Genomic DNA, 23,005 nt, shown 5'->3' on the forward strand with positions numbered 1-23,005 from the left:
TCTTTCTTTCTATAGTGATGATTGCCGTCATTTTGGACTAGAAGAGCCCAGCTTCTCCTTGGCGTGTAGCATCTCCAAGGACATTGAGAGCTCTGCGCAGATTTGGGCGCTTTATGAAGAGTTCCAGCAGGGGCTTCAGGAAATGGCCAGCGAAGACTGGATCACGTTTCGGTGTGGCTCATAAGCGCTGTTTAGATTCTTATAACTTGGTGGTGTGTTGGGGGATGTGCATTTTAAGGTGTCCTGATGTTTTCCAGGACTAAGACGTATCTGTTGGAGGAGTTCTTGATGACTTGGCACGACAGGTTACGGAAAGTGGAGGAACATTCGGCCATGACGGTGAAGTTGCAGTCAGAAGTCGACAGATACAAAGTAAGACCTGGTGCTCCTGCTGTGCCAGAGTCACCTTGGGGTCGTTGTGCAGCTGAGGGAGCTGGGATTCCAGTTTCTGGTTTTAGTGATTCCATCACATGAAGAAAATAGGAAGGATAGAATAAACCATAGAAGTTACTGATATTTCTCCTACGCTTTTGGAAAAGCTTTAACTAAGAAATTTATGCTTTCCATAAATTGGAATACCTCCTACTGCAATTTAGGATATGGGTCATTTAGCATATTTAGGATATAGGTCGTATCCTAAATAATAAAAATAGAAATATTTTAGGTCATGTTTTAAAATACATCATGCTACAAAGGGATACTTGCATGTATCCACAGCAATGTTTAATAAAAAATTTTGTGCAATTCTGTTTGAGAATTTGATTTCTAGATTATTAAATAAGATAGCAGTAATTAAAATTTTTATAGCTAATCATAAAAGGAAATAATTTGCATTTTGATAATATATATGTGTGTACATATGTTTTTTTAACAGACTGTGATACCTATTTTGAAATATGTGAGAGGAGAGCATCTATCTCCAGATCACTGGCTTGACCTTTTTCGTCTACTTGGTCTTCCTCGGGGGACCAGCCTGGAGAAGTTACTGTTTGGTGATCTCCTCAGAGTAGCTGATACGGTTGTTGCCAAAGCTTCAGACCTTAAAGTAGGATTCACTTTTATAAATATCTCATAGATATGACCTTTGTTAACATATGGTTTTGCTTTGTATTTTATTTAAATAAAACAACAAGTTAAATTTTTTTTCTCTTAGTATAGTGACTATTCCCCTATTCCATTATTCTTTAGTAATGCACCTGAATATGTGTGGGGGTATAGAAGCATTATAAACCCCTTCCTTGAGAGAGAGAAAAAATATGAAATGAAGAAATGTCTTGGTTTAAGAAGGGAGTCAGCTTTAATTAAAAAAAAAGCAAACAAATACAAATCATTTTACATAAAATATATTTAAAATCATGGGATATATTGTAAATAAAAGCGAAGAGAAGCCAAAATCCAGAGAGCTAAACCAAGAACCAATTTGCTAATCAGGTTTAGAAAAGGTCTCAGGTAAAAGTAAAACTTGCACAGCTCTCAGTTTTAACATTTGACTTTCTGTGTTGCATTCTGCCCATTCAGTGTAAAAATGAAAGAATTTGCTCTTCTAAAGATTTTATTTATTTATTTATTTATTTATTTATTTATTTATTTATTTATTTGAGAGAGAGCGTGTGCACACATGGGGGAAGGGGCAGAGGCAGAGGGAGAGAATCTCAAGCAGACACCCCACTGAGCGAGGAGCCCGACACACCACATGGGGCTCGATCTCATGACCCTGATATCTCGACCTGAGCTGAAACCAAGAGTCAGATGCTTAACCGACTGAGCCACCCAGGCGCCCCAAAAAGAAAAGTACTCTTGATGTCAGATTGTCGTATTTCATACTTAAAATATGTACCTTTGTGTGTGTGTTCATAATCTTGGAGCCTATTTAGATAATTGTGAGGTTATAAAGCATGGCTTGTGTAGAAGATGGTTATTAATCACTTTAGGCATATCAGAACTTAAAATTAAATTACAATAAAATTCCTGAGGTGTGCAAAATTTTAAATATGCCAGACTATTATTTTTTTTTCAGAGAGGGGGAGGGAGCGAGGGGCAGAGGGAGAGGAAGACAGAGAATCTTAGACAGACTCCATGCCCAGCACAGACCCTAATTTGGCGCTGGATCCCACAACCCTGAGGTCATGACCTGAGCCGATATCAGGAGTTGGTCATGTAACCTACTGAGCCACGCAGGCGCCCCGAAGCCAGCCTATTTTTGTGTTTTGTGATAGATTCTTGAATTCTTTTTCTTTTTTAGAAGTAAAAAGTATATGGCAGAACTTTATACATACTTTGACCATGTGAACCTGGATACTTAGTATCTGGTATCTCTTTGATAAATTAGCAATTCTCTTGGATTGCATGTAAAATATATTCACTTATTATTATTATTATTATTTGCTTTATTGTGAAAAACCAAATAAACATATATCTTCTTTTGAAATGTTTTATGATTTATGTCTATGGTAATTAATGTTGAAATAATAAATATGGATATTTTGTGTTAATTAGGATTTAAATAGTCGGGCACAAGGTGAAGTTACAATCAGAGAAGCTTTACGTGAACTTGATCTTTGGGGAGTTGGAGCAGTATTTACTTTGACTGATTATGAAGACAGCCAACATCGAACTATCAAGCTAATTAAAGACTGGAAAGACATAGTAAATCAAGTTGGAGATAACAGGTGCCTTCTTCAATCCTTAAAGGATTCTCCTTATTATAAAGGATTTGAAGATAAAGTGTCAATTTGGGAAAGAAAACTTGCAGAATTAGATGAATACCTACAGAGTTTAAACCATATTCAGAGGAAGTGGGTATATCTGGAACCCATTTTTGGCCGTGGAGCGTTGCCAAAAGAACAGACACGCTTCAACAGAGTTGATGAGGATTTTCGGTAAGTATGGCAGCGTAAAACATCGACACGCGTGGCAGTTTTTTCATTCATATCATGAGGTGCTCAACACAAGCTAAGTACCTTTACGTTATGAGTACCGTCTGTGTCTTCAACCTCTTTCTCTGTTGGATCCTCCAAGGAGCTGTTTGCTCTCATTCAGCCATTTACTTCTTTTTTTTTTTTAAAGAATTTATTTATTTGAGAGAGAGAGCACGAGAGGGAAGAGGGTCAGAGGGAGAAGCAGACTCCCCGCTGAGCAGGGAGCCCGATGCGGGACTCGATCCCGGGACTCCAGGATCATGACCTGAGCCGAAGGCAGTCGCTTAACCAACTGAGCCACCCAGGCGCCCTCAGCCATTTACTTCTTGAACCACGTGGATCTGATTGCTGTCCCTACCACACTACCTGATATTAACAATAATAGTACTGGAGCACAAGGGTAATGATAAGAGTACTGATCTATACCTGTTATTTCCTAGGGTTACCCATTCCTTTCCTGTTGTAATTTGCTGGGCATTTTTCATGCCTCGTTTTACTTCATCTCTGACTAGTATTTACAGAGGTGAGCATCTCTTGTTGGAGAGTTCCTTCCCTTGGCTTCTGGGATATTGTCGTCTGGTTTTCTGGTCGTCTGGGTCCGCTCGAGTTCCTGGTGCTCAGGCCTCTCTCAGCATGTAGGTGTGGGCACTCCCCCGGTTTCAGCCTCCAGTTCTTCTCTCTCTCTCTGTGCCCTCTGTGGGCGCTCATGGCCACCCCCTCATTCTCTTCTACCTGCTGCGGCCTCTCAGGGTATTTATCGAGCCCATCTTTCTCCTCTGAGCTCCAATATACTGAACATCCTCAGCACTTCAAAACTAGATTCACAAGTTCATCCCTTTAGCCCAAATCTTCCCCATTCCTTTCTCAGTAACTGGTACCGCCTAACTAATTGCTCAGAGCGGAAGCGTAATGGATATTTGACCTCCCCAAACACCTCCAAATGCATTAAGTTAGCACGTTTGTTGATTCTAACCTACTTGATCTATTGGAGCATATCTTTTCTGTCTCTCCTTTCTCCCGACCTTCGGCTTGTGCTTGTCTTCTCCATTAAGCTGCTTGCCCAGCGGCCAGAGTAGTCTGTGACAAGGGAGGTTTCATTGCTGCTTTTCTTTCCCTTTGCTCCGAGGATAAAGCCTAATCTCCGTGTCCACTTCTGCAGCCTCCCTTGCACTGCTCTGTTTGCTTCAGAGATGCTTTTGCTCCTTTCCTGCTCACCAACGTTTTCTTTTAGTCACCGTGCGGATCTCCACCTCAGTGACTTTCTCAAGCGTTTGTCATAATTTTATTTAAATATTTTTAGAAAATATTTAATATCTTTCTCTGTCACTGGGCCGTTATCTCTACGAGATAGGGCTTAATAGGTGTTTAGTGAATGAATGAAATTGGAGAATTTGCAATAAGGTAGGTTGAAAATGGTAATGGGGGGGCACATGGCTTGCTTGGTCAGTATAACATAGGATTCCAGATCTCGGGGTCATGAGCTTAAGCCCCACGCTGGGTGTAAAGCTCACTTAAAGAAGAAGAAATAAAGTATTTAAAAACAGTAATGGGCTATTCTTAATTTTTAGCATTATTTCTTAGAAGCATAATGATGTGTTGCTGTTAAAATAGTGTTACTTTTAGTTTGTTCTAAGCAGGCAAAAAATAAATGTCTCAGTATTTTCAGCTGAAAACTGCTAAAATAAAGGTAAAAATAACTGTTTTTTCTTCTGTAGGTCGATAATGGCTGACATCAAGACAGACAATAGAGTCACAACGTTAACTACTCACGCGGGAATCAGAAATTCTCTGCTGACGATACTTGATCAGCTTCAGAGATGTCAGAAATCATTAAATGAGTTTCTGGAGGCATGTTTTTTAGAAGTACTTCTATAATAAATTTTAAAGTCCTTTATTGCATGACTCATTTGAAAATCTAAGGCTCTTGTTCTTGTTTGTGTTTGTGTCAGGAGAAACGCTCAGCGTTCCCCAGATTTTATTTCCTCGGTGACGATGACCTGCTGGAGGTGCTGGGCCAGTCGACTAGCCCCTCAGTGATCCAGTCTCACCTCAAAAAGCTGTTTGCTGGTAAGAGTCAACAGGTCTTCAACACGTAGTTACTGTGTTTCAGGATCTGCCAGGCATAGTATTAGGCTCCGAGGTAGACTGTTGAATGGAATGCGTGTCCCACTCAAGAAGAGTTTATAGTTTAGTGGAAGGACAGCTTGCTGCGTGGACAGACCCACGGCACCTCCTGTGGTTGCCACAGCCGCGGCTGAGGAGCAGTTCGCGTCCTCCTGGGCCATCTCGAAGGGGACATCTAAGCTGTGGTCTGCAGAGCGTGCCGGTCATTGCTAGCAGCAGGATGGGAAGGCGGCAGGCACTGGCTGCAGAGAGAAGGAGAACGTACCCCTTTATTGCCGAGTGGACACCCTCTGAAGGCGTTGCCAGTGGGGAGGTCTGGGGCGGGGGAGGGCCGTCGGGGGCCGGCTGTGGGCCGAGGCGAGGTCACCTGGTGAACAGTGTGGTGACGGTGCTGTGCATGTCCCTCCTGCTGAGTTGCTGTCAGCGGGTCAGGGACCATGCACTCCGTCTGCTATAAAAATAATGATGACTGTTGTCTCAGAATGTTCCATTTGTTGGAGAACAGCTATATTTTTCAAATGAGGTGAAACACCATCACCATCTTCACTTATGGTCAGGTGTCAGCCACCGACAGGCCCCCAGGCCGCCTGGCTTGGTGCTGCGCTTCCTGCCATGCGGTTTTGTTGGAGTGCAGCCATGCCTGTTGGGGTCGGGGGCGGCTCTGGTGCGGCAGTGCCCAGTGGGGGAGGTGACCGAGGCCATATGGCCTGTGGAGCCCTCCTGTCTTAGCTCCCGGGGCCCTACACCGGTGTTGCCTGGCCCTGGGGGTGAGGTCCTCGGGCGCTCCATCCGCAGCTCTGGTTTGGGCTGGGGGAGCCGGTGGCAAGAGCTCTTGGAATCAGCAGGCTTGCTTTCAACTCGGCCTCTACCCTGGATTAGCCAGCTCCCCGTTCACCTCTCTGAAGTTTACTTTCCTCCTCTAAATTGGAAATAACAACTTACAGGGTTTTTGTGAAGATTAAAATTGGGTGTATGTGTATATCAGTATATTGAAGTATTTTTGTCTACCATAAAATAAAGTACAAATCTGGAGGAAGGGACGTCCCATCTGCCCTCCCCTTCCTTCTTCTCTTTTGTCTTACATCATGTTAGTGGAATCATCAGTGCGTATTTTTATGCGCTCATTTGTGTCTGGCCTTTTTTTGCTCATCATGTTTTTGAGATACCTGCACCTACATTTTACTTCTTTTTATTGCTGAGTAGTATTCTGTTGTTTGAATATAAATAGTTTATTCGTTCACCTATTGGTGGGCATTTTGGTTGTTTTCAATTTTTGGTTAGGAAAAACTGTTCTATTACATGGGAGAATTAACATTATTCCAATAATTATACATATTATGAGGTACACATTATACACTGTGATAATGTTTAATTACCACTGTTTAATTTTATGTTTAATTACCATGTTTAATTACCACATTTAATACCAATGTGGTATCTTGTTTAATTATTAGGCCTTTAATCCTTTTACATTTCAATTGTTTTATATTATAGGTATTAACAGTGTGTGCTTCGATGAAGAATCTAAACATATAACTGCAATGAAATCTCTAGAGGGAGAAGTTGTACCTTTTAAAAATAAAGTTCTTCTGTCAAATAATGTAGAGGCAAGTAATTCTTCAAGTATGAAAATAAAAAGAAACTATGAACTTTGTATCAAAAATAATTTAGTCTATTTGTAGGGTGATCTTAGGCCTTTTAGGAAACTCATCTTGTATCTTAAAAGAATTATTTGTTAGGTTGAGAATGATTTGATATTGAAGAAAATATAGATTTTTAGTCTTTGGAAGGCATTGTGTAATTATGAAAAGAATCTTTGGAGTCGGAAAGACTGGATATTAATCTTAACTCCTCGACTTACTAGCTGTGTGACTTACTAGCTGCATGACATACTAGTTGTGTGACTTGGGATCACAGCTCTTTCGTCTGTAAAATACCCATCTTACTGTCTGCTGCAAAGACCGTCCGCTGAAGTACACTAGATAGTGTTAGGAGCCTAAATACTCACTAGGTATTTGAAAAAGATGATTTACTTCAGGAGGTGGAATTATGATTTATTATTGACTCTCACCCACCCAAAATGTGTTGTATGAGGTGATGACTGTATAAGATGATTTTATATGAGATGATTTGGGTGAACAAGTAAGTTTAAAACGAATGCATACACATCCACAACTGTGGATTAATGGACCCTGGAGCCTTGGAAGTGAATGGTCAAAGACGTACGACAGGGGTACAGCTGAAACCAGACAGCAGGAGGTCGCAGCACATTGAACTGTAATTTTCACAGACCAGGATTATCTTCCAGCTAGTGGCTGGGGCCTGTGCCTGATCACGCACATATCTGTCTCTACAGTTGAGCAGAATTTCTGTTCCTGAGTGGGCCTCAACGTTTGATTGGATGTTGATGACATCAGTCAGGTGATTGGAAGCACAGGTTTGTTAGGAGCTCCCATGTTTGTGTTTGGTGAAGGGTTTTGTTGCTGTGTTGTTGTTTGCCTGTCTTGCGGTTTTGTTGGGAGTGGACGAAGAGGGAGGAGGAGCGTGCGTCTGAGCAGTAGGTCCGCAGCAGCTTTCCTGGCAGAGGGCACGGGAAGTCTGCAGGCTGAGGCCGTGATCAGCAGAGTGGGTGTGTGCGGCCTCGCACAGTCATTCTCATGCTGGAGCCCCCGCGGCGTCTGAGCTGCAGTGAAGTTCAGGCTGCTGCATACTGGAAAGGGCTCCAGAGTTGGAGAAGTCCAGAACTTAGAGTTTAATGATGATGAAAAGCTATTTGCATTGTAGGTTTTGCACTTACATTTTATTGCAAATATACAGTCTTTTAGAGTCATGATTAATAAATACTCATTGCTATTGTTATCAGTTACTGTTCTGTTAATACCAGTTAACTTTATTATTTTATCTATCTTCAAATGAAAAATGTATTATTTTGACCCTGAAACAAAATTAGTTCTGTTTAAAGAAGTAGCTTAGCTCCCCACATAATAGAGCTCACCCTAATAAAGCAGTCCCTTCTTCCACTGCAGCTTTCTGAATATGAGCTCACAGGATAGCATGAGCCCCGAGGTGAGCCAGTCACCACGACTCTGCTTTATTGGCCCGGTTCTCTAGTTTGATTTCTTTTAACGTTGAAATGAAGGGGTTAGTTTGCTCGTATTTTCATTTGTAGAGATGATGACGGTGACAGCTAACTATACATTTATGAGTTTTCACACTTAACCATTATCCCAAGAGTAAGAAAATTGTTTTCCTCGAATTATTTAACTTCTTTACTAATAAATTACTATGTCATAGAACACATTTTGGGAGTGTGAGAGTCAATAAGAAATTATAATCCTGCCTCTTGAAATAAATGAATAGGGTCAGTCAATAGAGTGTATATTTGTTTCATGACTTGTGTATATTATTATTTTTTTGAAAGGTTTATTCATTTATTTTGAGAGAGAGAGAGCACATGAGCAGGCGGGAAGGGCAGAGGGAGAGAATCTCACCACCATGAGATCACGACCTGAGCCAAAACCAAGAGTTGGATGCTTAACTGATTGAGCCACTCAGGAGCTCCTTGTATATATTATTCTTAATTTTATTTTCAGACCTGGTTAAATGATTTAGCCTTGGAAATGAAGCAGACTTTGAAGCAGTTGTTGATAGAATGTGTTACTGCTGGACGAAGTTGTCAAGGTTCAATTGACCCATCCTTGTTCCCTTCACAGGTAAGGGGGCTCATGTCTTGTCTGGAAGGTAGGCAGGCCTGGCTTCATGGGAAGATCCCTGACACGGGGGCCGGGGGGCCCGACAACTGGCATCATCTTGTTCTCTCTTTCTTTAGCAGTTACTTCTGACAGATGGCTTAACTTCCGAGTCTTTGTTCCTTCCCCCGTAGACTGTGACAGAAGAAGTGCATGGTAGTGATTGAGAGGCTTGCGGGTCAAAGGCACTCGAGGCCAGCCACAGGGGTCAGCGATGCAGCAGCTTCCTGGTTAGGTGGTTAGTGCATCAGTGAGGCAGAGGCACGGGATCCATGCCACTGGGCCTCCGTCTCCCGTGCAGTCACCCAAGAGGCTGGCGCTCTCGGGAAGTTAGCAGGGTGTTCGTGCAGGTCTGAAATAGGGCCATGGCGCCGCACTGGGATGTTGGCAGGGAGCCGAGAGCTAGTCTGCATGGTGGGTCGTGGACCTGAAGCACGCCTGTGGCTCTGGATCTTACAGGACGTGGTCCAGGTGCTACCCAGTGTGGTACCGTGTAGTGCTGAGACTTGTGTTAACTATCCTGCCTTGTCCAGGATTTGTGTCACTGAGGCTGAGACTGAGACCACGGGCAAGGAGCATCGGGGCTTTGGTTCTTGGGGACTGTGAAAAGTAGGCATTGGAGATACTCGGTGACTTCTCACGGGAAAATCTACCCAAGTGCTCAAGGCTATGTGCTTTCCAGACTAAACCATTTAGTAGCTATTGGAACAAGTTTTACGTTGGTGCTTTTAAAGCTTGAGAAGTTAGATGGGAAACTTGAATATTTTAGATTCTTAGCCATTGTCTCATTCCTATCATTTGCATCTTCTGGTATGTCGTGGCAAACTGAAGTATGTTTTAACAGTTCTTGTTAAGCTCTTAGAGAAAATTAAGGGTAATCATCAGCAAACAATAATGCCATTGCAGAGTCAGAGGTAAGCTGCTCTGTTGCTTCTGGAAAGGTATTCTATTCCTTTCAACTTCCAGGTAGGATTCAAATGAACTTGGAGTAAAAGACAGAGTATTAAAACATTTCCAGAAGGAAGGATTTCATAGCAATTGATTGGGGAAATGACAGCGGTGTCAGGAGACGCGCGGGGTGCTGTAGGCACGGGAGGGAAGCTGCTGGTCCGAGCCTGCAGCCCACCTCAGGGCTCGCAAGCACCGGGCTGAGAATGGGGACTACAGAAAGTGTCAGTAGTTCACTGTCGCCGTAAAAACATGAACTATTGAAAATAGGAATAGTTCACTGTCAGCCAAAACAAAGAATTCACTGTCAACCAAAACAAAGTCTTAGCAGTTAGTGCGAAGAAAAATTTCTCTCAAGAGTACGGGGATTGAATAGTATAACTGCATGAGTATCTGGTATGAGTTATTACTGCTAGTTCAGCTTTCTAGAGGCTTTTTGTAAGAACCTGAAATAATGTAGAGAAGGAACGTTCTCATCTGGGAAGGAGACAGCATGCTGAGTGGAAGGGATTGGACAGGCCTTGGTTCAAATCCTGCTTTTGCCCGTGTTCTCGGAGTGACTCTTGTAGGCACTCAGTTCAGAGGGCGTGATGATATGTACGGTGCCAACTTGTTTTGAAGGTTAAAGTGTAAAACGTTTGCAAAGCACTGTTAATGAGTGCTGGATTTTAGGTTATTAATAATATTAGTGACTGCCCAGATACCATAATGGTAGTGTGGCCTGAGAAGTAGCCAGGACTGTATTTCGACTACCATTTCTCTTAGCCTCTCACAGAAGTTGTATAGTGGACTGTTAAAAATTGAGATTATCAATGTGCATTTATAATGCAGAAATTCGGTAGTATTGCCTGAAAGGGAATCCACAGATAGGAGTATTAGTTTGGAGGTAGCAAGCGAACATTTTTGTATGAAGATTAAAGAGCAAAGGTCTTTTCTCAAAAAGCGGATTTGGATCTGCTTAAAGGCTTCCTCATACATTTGATGAAAGAGACTGGTGAGTTTGTCCCGCAAATTAGGGGAGACAACTTTGCCCTGGAAAGAGTCATTCCTCCTTTAAAGAATGGTATGTAATGCTGTTTATATAATGATATTTATATAATATTTTTGATAGTATGTTAATACATTGTCTTAAGTTAGAACAAGACAGCAGCTTAGCCTGCTGTGTGAAGTTATAAAATGTATATGTAGATAACCAAATGAGTTAATCTGATAAGTAGAGGCATTTGATGATATTCATCTAGATGCTGAAAAGTATCTATCAGAAAAAACTGTTCCATAGTAATTGGTCAGTAGGTTGAGTCATTTTGTATGATTGGTTTTCTGCATCCATCTCAGAACTCTGCTAAACTATTTTAATATAAGTTTTCAAAGGCTAGTATAATGTATAATGTATAGTTAATGTATAATGTATAGTTAAATGTATAATGGCTGTATCAGTATCCGTGCTAGGTTGGTTCAATTACAGAAAGCCTTTCAAGCAGTGTTAGCATTTCATGTTTTATGTAAATATAAGGATATCTCTCTTGATCTATAGCTAGTTTCTGTTTATGGATATTAGACTGAAAGATGAAGACAGAACTTAATTTAAGATAAAATTAGAATTTCGACAGTTTAGACTTCTGTAGTAGCCTGAGATTATTTTGGAAGGCACTGATACCTTTGCATCCTTTTTCTGAAGAGAAGCCGTTCATAAAGAGGAGAGTCGGGAGAAGAAAATACAGAGCCTCTTAGGTTACGGTGAGCCTGGTGGGGTCTAGGACCAGGAACTGGGCACGTGGGAGAGTAGCGTGAGGCGAGTTCTTGGTGAGCTTTCCCGTGAAATATTCTGTTGGAAACCCAGTACACAGCTGGGAACCTGGAAAAAGGTATCTTTCTTTAAGCTGGTGAAATTTTCTAAGTAAATTTACCTTTTAAAAATAACTTTTCTTTTTATTCATTAGATACTATGTTTGGCAGAGCAGATTAAATTCACTGAAGATGTAGAAAATGCTATCAAAGATCATAGTCTTCATCACATTGAGACACAGCTGGTGACCAAGCTAGAGCACTATACTGGCATTGATACCAGTTCTGAGGATCCACGGAACACTGGTATGAAAATTGGTCCGTCTTCTGCCTGCTTTGGGGTTATTTGAACTTTTTCTTGTTATTCTATCTTAATTTATGTCCTGTGTTTTTGACTGTATCTTTCAACCCATCACCTATTTCAGAGGTTTAGGTTAGGAATTAGAATATACATGCTTTTATATTGTATTTAGAATCAGTAATTCATTACTTCAAACAAATGTAGGAACCTCCCCCACACAGGTTTCTTTATCCTCTTCTGTGTAGCTGTGGTCTCGTGCCGCACCCCTGCGTGCCCTGAAAACTCAGACTGCGTGACAGTGTTGGCCTTTAGCAGCAAACATTTTAAGGACTCGAGAAGAGTGTCCTGCTGTGTTTACCTGGATGCTCACCGTTTCTGTTGCCCTTCCTTGATCCTGACACTCTCACTTTCCTGCCGATGGAGTGACTTACTTCGGCGCTTCTTGTAGGTGGAGTTGCTGGCTCTGATTTCCTTCCTACAAGTTTCCTGCATCTGAGAGTGTCTTTATTTCACCTTCACTCTCTTTCCTTAAGGAAGTATTGCTTTGGTTCTTTGCATGTGGAATGATGTGGGGTTGTATCCCGGACATTGTGAATATTGTGTTACGAGTGTCTGGGTCTTGTTTACATCCTTTGGGTAATGTTGACAGTTTCTGTTAGTGGTTGATCGTGTTGGGTTCAGGCCCCACGTTCCAGCCAGCCTTCCCTGGGCTGTGGTTCTGATGCCAGCTCTTTTTTAGAAGTCCTTCGCTCGTGTGTAGCATCGTCAGGCACCATGCTGTGCTCCTGAAACAGTTACCACCTTGCACGTCAACTACACTTCAGTAATTCAAACAAAATAGTCTTTGCAACACTACTCACACGCCCTCACATGTGTGCCATCTAATGGCTGGCTCTCGGAGGCTTTGGTTTGATGGCGAGGAAGAGATCCGCCCAGCTGAGGGTGAGCCCAGGAATCATAAATCCAGTTTCTAGAGTCATTTTCCCAATCTCCTCCATCTCCATGCTCCACCCAGTGTTTTCTGGTTTTCTTGGGCTCCCATTCTGCTCTCTGACTGCCGGCCTTCCCCCGTCCCCAAGCTCACCCCGACCGCCGGCCTTCATCCCGGAGCTCACCCGGACCACTGGCCTCCCCCACCCCCAGGCTCACCCTGACCGCCGGCTTCCCCCCATCCCTGAGCTCACCCCAACTGCTGGCCTTACTCCCGGAGCTCGCCCCAACTGCACCTGTCGGGCTTCTGGCTGCAGTGGGTCCAGGCCTGGGGACACCAGAGAGACAAAGAAAAAGGGACGATTGGCTTGGTGGCACTTCTCATTCAGATCTTCCCCAATTTGCCTGACGCTTTGTGTTTTTCAGACTCTGGAATAGCCATTGAGGGCACGTTGTGCATGTTTTATACTTGGGCTCAGAGGGAGAAATAGGCTGCAGTGTGCTTGCTCCCTTGTGTAAGGAACCCGACCCTCTCTCCCTGAAGTTTGGTGCCTTCATTTTCATATGCAAAATTCTTATTTTTTACTGGTGGATTTGACATATGTTTGACTTCTGTGACTCGTATGACTGTATCTTTCAAATGTATCACAAAATTACCATTTAAATTCATTTAAAAAATCTGTGTATATATGTAATAAATACATAAGTCACAGGCTGACATTTTCTCCAAATATTTTAATTTGCATACAGAATCTGGCATTCTGGAGCTTAAACTTAAAGCACTGATTCTTGATATTATTCATAATATTGATGTGGTAAAGCAGTTAAACCAAGTTCAAGTTCATACAACTGAAGACTGGGCCTGGAAAAAACAAGTCAGATTTTACATGAAAAGTGATCATACATGTTATGTGCAAATGGTGGATTCTGAACTTCAGTATACTTACGAGTATCAGGTATGACTGGTGGCAAAGTATTTTATTTTTCCAGTTGAAACTGTTTTAAAGGAAATTTGCTGTTGGATGACAGAATTATATTTATTTTGGTCATAACCTTTAAGAATTTTTTTGTGTGCGACTGTCTTTTCTGTTTCATCATAACTAAGAAGATGTTATATCAGAGAAATATTTACAGAAAAGTGAAAATAATGGTGGTGTTGTACTGAATTCTGTGAATGTGCCTTTTCTTAGAGTAGCATTTATATAGAAATGGAGCTGTCTCTTTAATCCAGGGACATTGGAGTCCAGCAACGTTGACGGAAGGAGTCTGGCCCACACCCCCCCCCCCACCACACACTTGGTGCCGTCGCAGCCACGCCAAAATACACTTGCTGAATGCTCTCGGTTTGTGAGATAGACAGTTTTCAAACCAATAACCTAGCTCATGGAACCTGTTTTCAGTAAATCCAGCTGTATCCTCTCTGCCTTGTCCCATGATAATGAGTCAGTCATCAGACTATGTCAGACAATTATGTTAGTAAGGGTATGTCAGGAGAGTCGCCCGCTGACTCTTTCAGAAAAGAAATGTGTTTTGAGACCCAAATCTGTTTACCTAAGTTAAGGAAAAACTCTGTAACTGCAGCTGGAATTGGAATCTGTTTACCCTATAACTTAGACATTTTGAGAATTATTTGATGAGTTGATATTATTAACTTCATAAGGAAGTTTTCAAAATAATTACATTTGAGTCTCCAAAGTGGTCCTGATTTATGAAGATCATAAGATTCAGGGAATTAATTTACATGAATTTTAAAATACAAGATAGAGTGATTATTATTGTATGATAGAGTTTTGGATTTCTTTGCCTTAGCAGTATGTCTTTTTACCACTATCAAGAACTTGAGAGACTATTTGGAAAACCTTCCAATATGTTAATTGAGGATGGAATAAACTACATGCTTGGGATTAAATAAGTTTAATTTCAGTTTGTGCTTTAAAAAGTTTCTTCTAGTAAGAAAATATTTTGGATATTTTTCTGTGTTAGCAGCTTTAACTTTTTTGTTGCCTTTTTAGCTTTTTAACTAGTCCCACAACTTCATGTTTGTAAGGTTCAATAAAACATGAATATTCAAACTTTCTGTTTCCCTTGCATAGGGCAATGCTCCCAAGCTGGTTTATACGCCGCTGACAGACAAGTGCTACCTCACTCTCACTCAAGCCATGAAGATGGGTCTCGGAGGAAACCCTTACGGGCCCGCTGGGACTGGAAAAACTGAATCCGTCAAGGCCTTGGGTGCACTTCTTGGGAGACAAGTTTTAGTTTTTAATTGTGATGAGGTAGAATGCATAATTACAAACTAGATAATAGTGTGTGAGTTATGAGAGTTTGGATTAGTATTCATGTACTTATATAGGAAATGACCTATTTCAAAATCACTTTACTTTTGAGTATAACTTGAAAACAGAATTTGTTTTATTTGAACAATAAAATGGAGAGAGGTTGCAGAGAGTATAGTCTCATAACTTTTCTAAAGGGAACTAGTGCAAATAAATAATTTTAAATACAGAATGAAGGGTTATGTTAGAGGGTAGGAAAATGTTTTTGTTTTTGTTTTTTTGAAGATTTTATTTATTTATTTGACAGAGAGAGACACAGGGAGAGAGGGAACACGAGCAGGGGGAGTGGGAGAGGGAGAAGCAGGCTTCCCGCAGAGCAGGGAGCCCGATGTGGGGCTCGATCCCAGGACCCTGGGACCATGACCTGAGCCGAAGGCAGACACTTAACGACTGAGCCACCCGGGTGCCCTGTTTTTGTTTTTTTAAAATTAGTGATTCATCAGTTGCTTATAACACTCTGTGCAGGGGCGCCTGGTGGCTCAGTCATTAGGCGCCTGCCTTCAGCTCAGGTCACGATCTCAGGGTCCTGGGATCGAGCCCCGCATAGGCCTCCCTGCTGTCTGGGAGCCTACTTCTCCCTCTCCTTCTGCTGCTCCCCCTGCTCTCTCTCTCTCTGTCTCTCTGTCAAATAAATAAAATCTAAAACAAAACCCCCCAAAACACCCCGTGCTGATTACATTATGTGCCCTCCTTCCATCCCCCATTTACCCCATCCCTCCCCCCCCTCCAGCAACCCTCACTTTATTTCCTCGAGTTCACTCGTGTGAAATTTAAGAAACAAAACAAATGAATATAGGGGAAGGGAAGGAAAAATGTTTTTAGTAAGGAGAATAGTGAACAGAAAGGAAAAGAGATTCATTTTGAAAATACCATTTTCAAAACATTTTGTGTAGGATTTATATTTCAACTTAAAGAACAACTAAAAATCTTGTATCTGTTTAGTTATGTGTATTTTCCAGAACACTTTCACATGAATTATTTTGTTTATTGTTTGAAACCACCCTGCAAAGTGTAGCTATTTAATCTGTACTTAAAAAAAGAGCAAAAGAGGCAGAGGTAGGTGAAATGATCACCTTGCCCATAAATATCAAAGTATTAAATTATTATGAGAGATCCTAATTATTTTTTCACGGATATAATTTTTGCTGTTATTTTTTAGGGCATCGATGTGAAGTCCATGGGACGAATTTTTGTTGGTTTGGTAAAGTGTGGGGCCTGGGGCTGTCTTGATGAATTCAATAGACTGGAAGAGTCTGTGCTTTCGGCAGTGTCTATGCAGATCCAGGCAATTCAAGATGCTCTGAAGAATCACAGGACTGTGTGCGAACTGCTTGGCAAGGAGGTATAGAGACGCTGGGGATTTAAAACTTCAGATATTTCTTACGACTTCTCGTTACTCCTCCTTAGGCACATATTCTGTCTTTATTCCTCTTGGCGCCCCCGTTAAACCTTTTACCTGTGAATTGTCTGAGGTGTCTCACCCCTTTTCGGTCTCCCTTTTCCATTCACCTTCAAAATTTGGGTCCTGAGTACTTCCGTTCCAATTGTACCTGCTCCTGTTTCCTGGGCGCGCACTCCGTGCCGGCCCTGTTTGCAGTGCCCCCGGGCCCGTCTCACCTAGCACCCGTCAGAATCCTCCCAGGGAGGGGCTGCTGCACGTTTTCCGCTTGATGGACGGGGAAAGCATGGTTGGTGAGTTAGGGGTAAGTCTTGGGGCTGGGAACTGACCCCGAGTCTGTCTCAGTCTGAGGCTCGTGTTTTTGATCCCTATTCTGCATGGATCTTACAACAGTAAGTGTTTAGCTGTTTTTCCCTTCCTCACTTTTCCCCATCACAGATACATATTCACGTCATGACAGTGTGAACTTATTTGTGTACAAAGTGTGAGCTTCTCTATATAGTGTATAATGTTGAAAACATGGAAAGTTCAAAGACCTGTGAAATTATCCTCTAATCCATAATAACATTTTCACAGGACGGGTTTTTCAGGCCAGGGCCGGGAAGTAAGACCGGTTCTAAATTATTAATATGTTATTTCTGTGCTGCTTCACCTCTTCATAAAGAAGAAAGAAACTGTTACGTTTTTACCTCTGTGCTGTCAGAATTTCCTTTCTTACACCCTGAGTTTTTTTCCTCCTGTAATGAGCTGAAGGAATTGTCCTTTCTCCAGTCAGCACTGGTCTTTCCACTGATGCTCTGGCATCTCCTTCCGAGGGACCGTGTCTTTGTTATTCCCACCCTGATAGAAGTAGCCCTCCCTCTTCTCCCCATTCCTCATGGGCTTTGAAACATAACCACCTCTTGTCCTTTTTAGTAACATACAGTGTCATGTGTAATAAAATTATAATATTTGATCTAATTAAAACATAAGCAACCTTCCTTTCACTCATCTTTCCAACCACTTCTCTTTCTCCTTTCTTTCCTTTAGAGCCAGATTTTTTTTCCTCTAGGTGTTTCTGCTTGCTTCCCATTCATTCTTTGCACACTCTGATTTGGCTTGAAGTGTGCTGTTGCAGATGCTCCTGCCAGGTACTGTCATGGTACCCTGCTCTCCCCTGTTACAGCACAAATCACATGGTGCTTGCTTATAGCCTGTAAGCTCCTGGAGGGCATAAACTGGTACTGACTTCTGCTCAGAGTTGTGTTGTCTCTGTGTACCCAGCAAAGGGCCTGGAACAAGGAGGCTTTCAGGAAGCATAGACACCTCACAGAACTGATTATAAGGGACCTCTGTAAATAGTGTTGCTCCTAAGGAGGTTATCGTATGTTTTTGCCAAGGTATAAGATTTGTGTGTAGAAATATGTACAATAAAATTTCTGTTAGCAACCCATTTTATATTTATAGTTACAAATATTTAATGCCCATATTTTAAATTAACATTTCAGGTAGAAATAAATTCTAATTCTGGAATTTTTATCACAATGAATCCTGCTGGAAAGGGTTATGGAGGAAGACAAAAGCTACCTGACAATCTTAAACAGCTTTTCAGGCCAGTAGCCATGTCTCGTCCAGACAATGAACTTATTGCAGAAGTTATTCTGTATTCAGAAGGCTTCAAGGATGCCAAAGTCTTGGGCAGAAAATTGGTCGCTATCTTCGATCTCTCCAGGTGAGTTTTCCTCTCAAATATTTTTATATTTTTTGGTTCCAGTGATTGATTATGGATTAGCGATCATTTTTCACATTTGTCCAATGTACCTATTCAGTGATTTTCATATTGGTGATTATATTGTACTTAAGGTATCGATAGGGGAGATTCTAGTTTAACATCTGACTCCAAACTATTTGTTTTCCTTAAATGCTATTAATTTGATCTCACTTCTTTTCAGCAAAATATTTTTATGGGGGTGCTCCAGCTAAATGATCTTGATCGAATGAATTTATCAGCAGACCCTTCAAAGCCTACTGTTCTTTGGAGGGAATCTTCCACAATTTTTCATCTGTCTTATTTCTAATAATAGAAATGGTTTCTAATAATAGCAATGGACTTTTAGCTTCTTTGGGTGACCTAGAATTCTGGTTCATGTTACTTAAGAGCTGGTGAGAACTGGAGTGCCAGAAACTGAGAGCCAGATGGGTGGATTGAACAGTTGAGGGATAATAGTCACAAGTGCTTGTCCTTTAGTGTCTTCAGGAAGGTAATTAGCCAGGTCACGACAGCTTTACCCTGATCCTTGGGAATCGGCCATCTTCAGTGTTTCACTGGAATGATCATGTCCTATGACTGGGTTCTTTATGTAAATTGATGGAATATCAGTACTCGTTTCTATGTGTCCGTAGTTATAGTCTGTATTTCTTTAAATACAGCGATAGAAATAATTTCTTATAGCTATCTGATGCTTTGTGATTTCTGTGTCTATTTAAGGGAACTTTTGACACCTCAGCAACATTACGACTGGGGTCTGAGAGCCTTGAAGACCGTTCTTAGAGGAAGTGGAGGCCTTCTTAGGCAGCTGAAGAAAAGTGGCATTAAACAGAATGGTAGGACTTGTTAATCAGATACAATTTTATTTAAAAAAAAGCAACTACTTTAATTTAGAACACTTTTAGATTTATAGAAAAGTAATAAAGATGGTTTTTAAATACTTGGCCCCCAGTTTCTGTTGTTAACATCTTACATTAGCATGCTATATTTTATCACAATAGTAGACCAATATTGATGTTATTTTTTAACTGAAGTCCATACTTCATTCACATTTTCCCTAATTCTTACCTAATGTCCTATCATAACTTTAAAATGTGCATTAAATACTAAACAGTAGTGCTATATAGAGGGACAGTCTAGTCCGCTTCTCCTCAATCTTTGCTGTACATTTAGAATCACCTAGAGGCTTGTTAAAACACTGGTGTGGGGTCCCTATGCCCAGCTTCCTGATTCAGTAGGTCTGGGGCAGAGCCTGAGAATTTCTCTCATCTGAAAACAACAACCGTAGAAACTTACAGGGATTTTTTTCTTTCAAAGAGATAGTATACCAAGCAAAATTACCCTTTAAAAAACAAAAAACTTGATTACAAAAAATACCTTTTAACTGTAGAATAGTTTTCAAGTTACAGTAAAGTTGCAAAGATAGCATTCCCATTGTCTCCTCTCATTTATTATGGTACATTTGCCAAAACTAGGAACCTGAGGCTGGCATATTACTGCTAACTGACGTCCGGACTTCGTTTGGACTTCACCTGTTCTATCGTTAATGCCCTCTTTCTGCTCCAGGATCGAGGCTAAGGCTCCTCGTTGCCTCCAGTTGTTATGTCTCCTCAGTCTCCTTGGCGCTGTTGACACTTTCTCAGTTGCTTTGGTTTTGTTTCCTGGGTACAGGTCATGTGTCATGTAGACTCTTCCTCAGTCTGGGTTTTGTCGTGGTGTTTCTGTCATGATGAGACCAGGTTCTGAACATTTGGAAAGAACACCAGAGAGGTGAAGGGCCCATCTTAACTTAACTTAACATTGTATCAGTGTGTGCACAATGACTGCATGACGTCACTGCTGATGTTCACCTTCCTGGATTATTTCAGAATTTGCCAGGTGTCTCCGCTGGAATAATAACTGTGAAATTACTGTTCTCCCCCTTCCCTACTACACTTTTCGGAAGCTAGTTACTAAATGTGGCTCACCTTCAGACAGGCAGGCAAGGATTAAGCTCCATCTCTTAGAGGGGGGAATATCTGCAAATATTATTTGAAACTCTTTTGTAAATAAGATTTGTTTCTTCTTTCCTACTTAATGTATTTATCAAATCATTCATTCAGATCAGACTCATGACATTTTATTGTACTTTACCACCTTTTTCCCCCAATTTGTATAAGATAAATGATTCCCCCACCCATGGTTGTGTGCCTTTATGAAAGGCCAAATATTCAGCTCTGTAGATTGCTGTTAAAAACTAGGTTGGGGGGGCCCGATGGCTCAGTCGGTTAAGTGTCCAACTCTTGACTTCGGCTGAGGTCATGATCTCAGGGTCCTGGGATCGAGCCCCGAGTTGGGCTCCCTGCTCAGTGCAGAGTCTGCTTGAGTTTCTTTCCCTCTTACCTGCCCTTTCTTTCTCTCTTCATTAAATAAATAAAATCTTTTTTTTTTTAAACTAAGTTGAAACGCTGAAAGTAAGTCAGCATAGAAAAACACACCATGTAAAATGATTTATTCAGGCTTTAAGTGATTTAAGTATACATCTTAAAGAAAGGAAGCTGCTTTAGCTCTATTATTGGGTTGGCCTGTGCCAGGGAAGATAAATCATTTGATGAGCTACTTCAATTACTATTTTTCTGTTGTCTCTCTCTGATTTTTAAGAGACACTGAAACCATACCTGTAGTGATTACAGATGGCTTACTGTAATCAGATGGCTGCTTGGGGTAGGCTCTGCTGTGCCCACGCCTCTCCGCACGCACTTAGACATGGAAACACTCAGCAGCTCCAGAGGAACGCCAGCCTGCAGGGGGTTTCCTGCCTTCATTGGTATATCTTACCTAATTAATATCCTGGAAAAAATAAGAATCTTGCAATGATGGTAGCATTTACATTGGGTTTAGGGATGGGTTTATGAACCACTTTTGAGCAAGTCTGATTAAAGACTGTTGCTCAGTGTGTTGGTTTCAGTCTCAGGACTGAAACTTCTGGGAGGCAGTCCTGGCGTATTTGGAGATACCTGAGTCTGCACTTCGCTGATTTGGATGCGAGTCCCAGCTGTTAGACTGCTCTGCTGTCTCCGGTGAATCACTTAAACCCTTAGAGATTTAATATCCTCATCTAGAAAACCAGGATAATGTCATACTTTCTTACTTTATACAATTGTTGAAGGATCACATAAAAGCAGTAAAGTTCTATAAAATTATAAGTGCTGGCAACTTCTATTTTATTTTATTTTTTTAAGATTCTTTTTTTTGAGAGAGAGAGAGAATGCACATGAGTGGAGTAGGGACAGAGGGAGAGGGAGAGAGAATCTCAAGCAGACTACCTGCTGAGGCCGGAGCCCAACACGGGGCTTGATCCCAGGACCCTGACATCATGATCTGAGCTGGAAGCAAGAGTCAGACACTTAACCAACTGAGCTGCCCGGGCGCCCCGAGGATTTTTATTATTAATTAAAGTCTGGGAACCCTGGGACTCAAATTCTATGGAAGAGAGTCCAGAACTGTACTTAGGGATCCTTATTTCTCAGTGGTCAAAAGATAGCAAGGTAAGCTTGTCAATTCACTTGGTATCAGAGGGCTTTAACTGTCACTAAATTCTAGCACATCATTTAATTACTGGTAACGAATATCATGGTATTTGAAAATTGTGTTTACAGTCATTAAAACTTTCTAAATTCAGTAACTAATAATTTTAAAATCAAACTTTTTCTCCAGTTGAGGAAAGTCATATTGTGGTACAAGCGTTGAGACTTAATACAATGTCAAAGTTTACGTTTGCTGATTGCTCACGGTTTGATGCGCTGATTAAAGATGTGTTTCCTGGGATTGACTTTAAAGAAGTGGAATATGGTGAACTGAGTTCTGCACTACAGCAAGTGTTTGAGGAGGCCAATTATGAAATCATACCTAATCAGGTAACCATCAGGATTACTTTGTAATAGGAGCACCTGTGTGGCTCAGTTGGTTAAGCATCTGACTCTTGATTTTGGCTCAGGTCATAATCTCGGGGTCATGAGATCGAGTCCCACATCGGGCTCCATGCTCAGTGTGGAGTCTGCTTCTCCCTCTCCCTCTGCTCCTGCCCCCGCTTGCACTCTCTTTCTCTCTCAAATTAAAATTTTAAAAAAAGAGTATAATATATTGATCCTTTCTCCTAGTTAATTCCTTATTAACTGTTTTATCTTTTTATCTTTCCATTTAAATCTCACTTACTCAGGGATGCCTTCCCTGATCTTTGAGTCCAGATGAAGTTTCCTTGCTGTGTGTTTCATTATTTTTCTTTCTCATGTACTTATTAATGCTTAATTGTATATTTGACTAATATTGATTTTCCCCCACCAGATACAGTGTTCCTGGAATGTGGGATCCATGTCTATTTTTGTTCATCATTTTATTCCTAGTGCCTCTTACAGAGCCTGGCCCATAATAGATCCATCATATATATTTTTGATAATTGATTACATATGATTTAGTTTCACTTTGACAATTTCTTAGGAGAAATTCTTTTTAGTAGCTTTTTTTATGTAGCACAAGTACATGTTCAAGATGAACATTTTCCCTCTTTTTTTTTGAGAGATACAGGATATAAATGCATGAATCAACTAATGAATAAAATAATACATATATTATATTTGAATGAGTGAGTAAAATAATGAACATATTGTCGAATGACTTGGAAAGTATACTTGTTTTTTTTAAAGAAATACTGGATTTAAAGATCATGGTGTAAACATGCTCAGATTTATTTAAGTGTCTTTTTTTTTTTAAAGATTTTATTTATTTATTT

At 41.1% G+C, this 23,005-nt stretch overlaps 1 protein-coding gene across 4 annotated transcripts in view; it reads left to right on the forward strand.

The window, feature by feature from the left end:
• Positions 1-23,005, forward strand: part of DYNC2H1 (dynein cytoplasmic 2 heavy chain 1) — a 376,065-nt gene that overhangs the window by 34,899 nt on the left and 318,161 nt on the right. For all 4 annotated transcript variants that reach the window (XM_025893740.2, XM_025893745.2, XM_073903659.1 and 1 more), the window contains exons 23-37: positions 16-171; positions 258-372; positions 875-1,045; positions 2,497-2,879; positions 4,634-4,766; positions 4,868-4,985; positions 6,537-6,649; positions 8,636-8,755; positions 11,680-11,830; positions 13,506-13,711; positions 14,849-15,031; positions 16,251-16,433; positions 17,978-18,201; positions 18,958-19,073; positions 21,934-22,133. In XM_025893740.2, the coding sequence (XP_025749525.1) occupies positions 16-171; positions 258-372; positions 875-1,045; positions 2,497-2,879; positions 4,634-4,766; positions 4,868-4,985; positions 6,537-6,649; positions 8,636-8,755; positions 11,680-11,830; positions 13,506-13,711; positions 14,849-15,031; positions 16,251-16,433; positions 17,978-18,201; positions 18,958-19,073; positions 21,934-22,133 (2,572 nt within the window). The remainder of the gene's footprint in view (positions 1-15; positions 172-257; positions 373-874; positions 1,046-2,496; positions 2,880-4,633; positions 4,767-4,867; positions 4,986-6,536; positions 6,650-8,635; positions 8,756-11,679; positions 11,831-13,505; positions 13,712-14,848; positions 15,032-16,250; positions 16,434-17,977; positions 18,202-18,957; positions 19,074-21,933; positions 22,134-23,005) is intronic.

The sequence above is a fragment of the Callorhinus ursinus genome, unplaced genomic scaffold (assembly GCF_003265705.2).
Source record: "Callorhinus ursinus isolate GAN/ISIS: 27379988/994484 unplaced genomic scaffold, GSC_fseal_2.0 scaffold19, whole genome shotgun sequence".
NCBI lineage: Eukaryota > Metazoa > Chordata > Mammalia > Carnivora > Otariidae > Callorhinus > Callorhinus ursinus.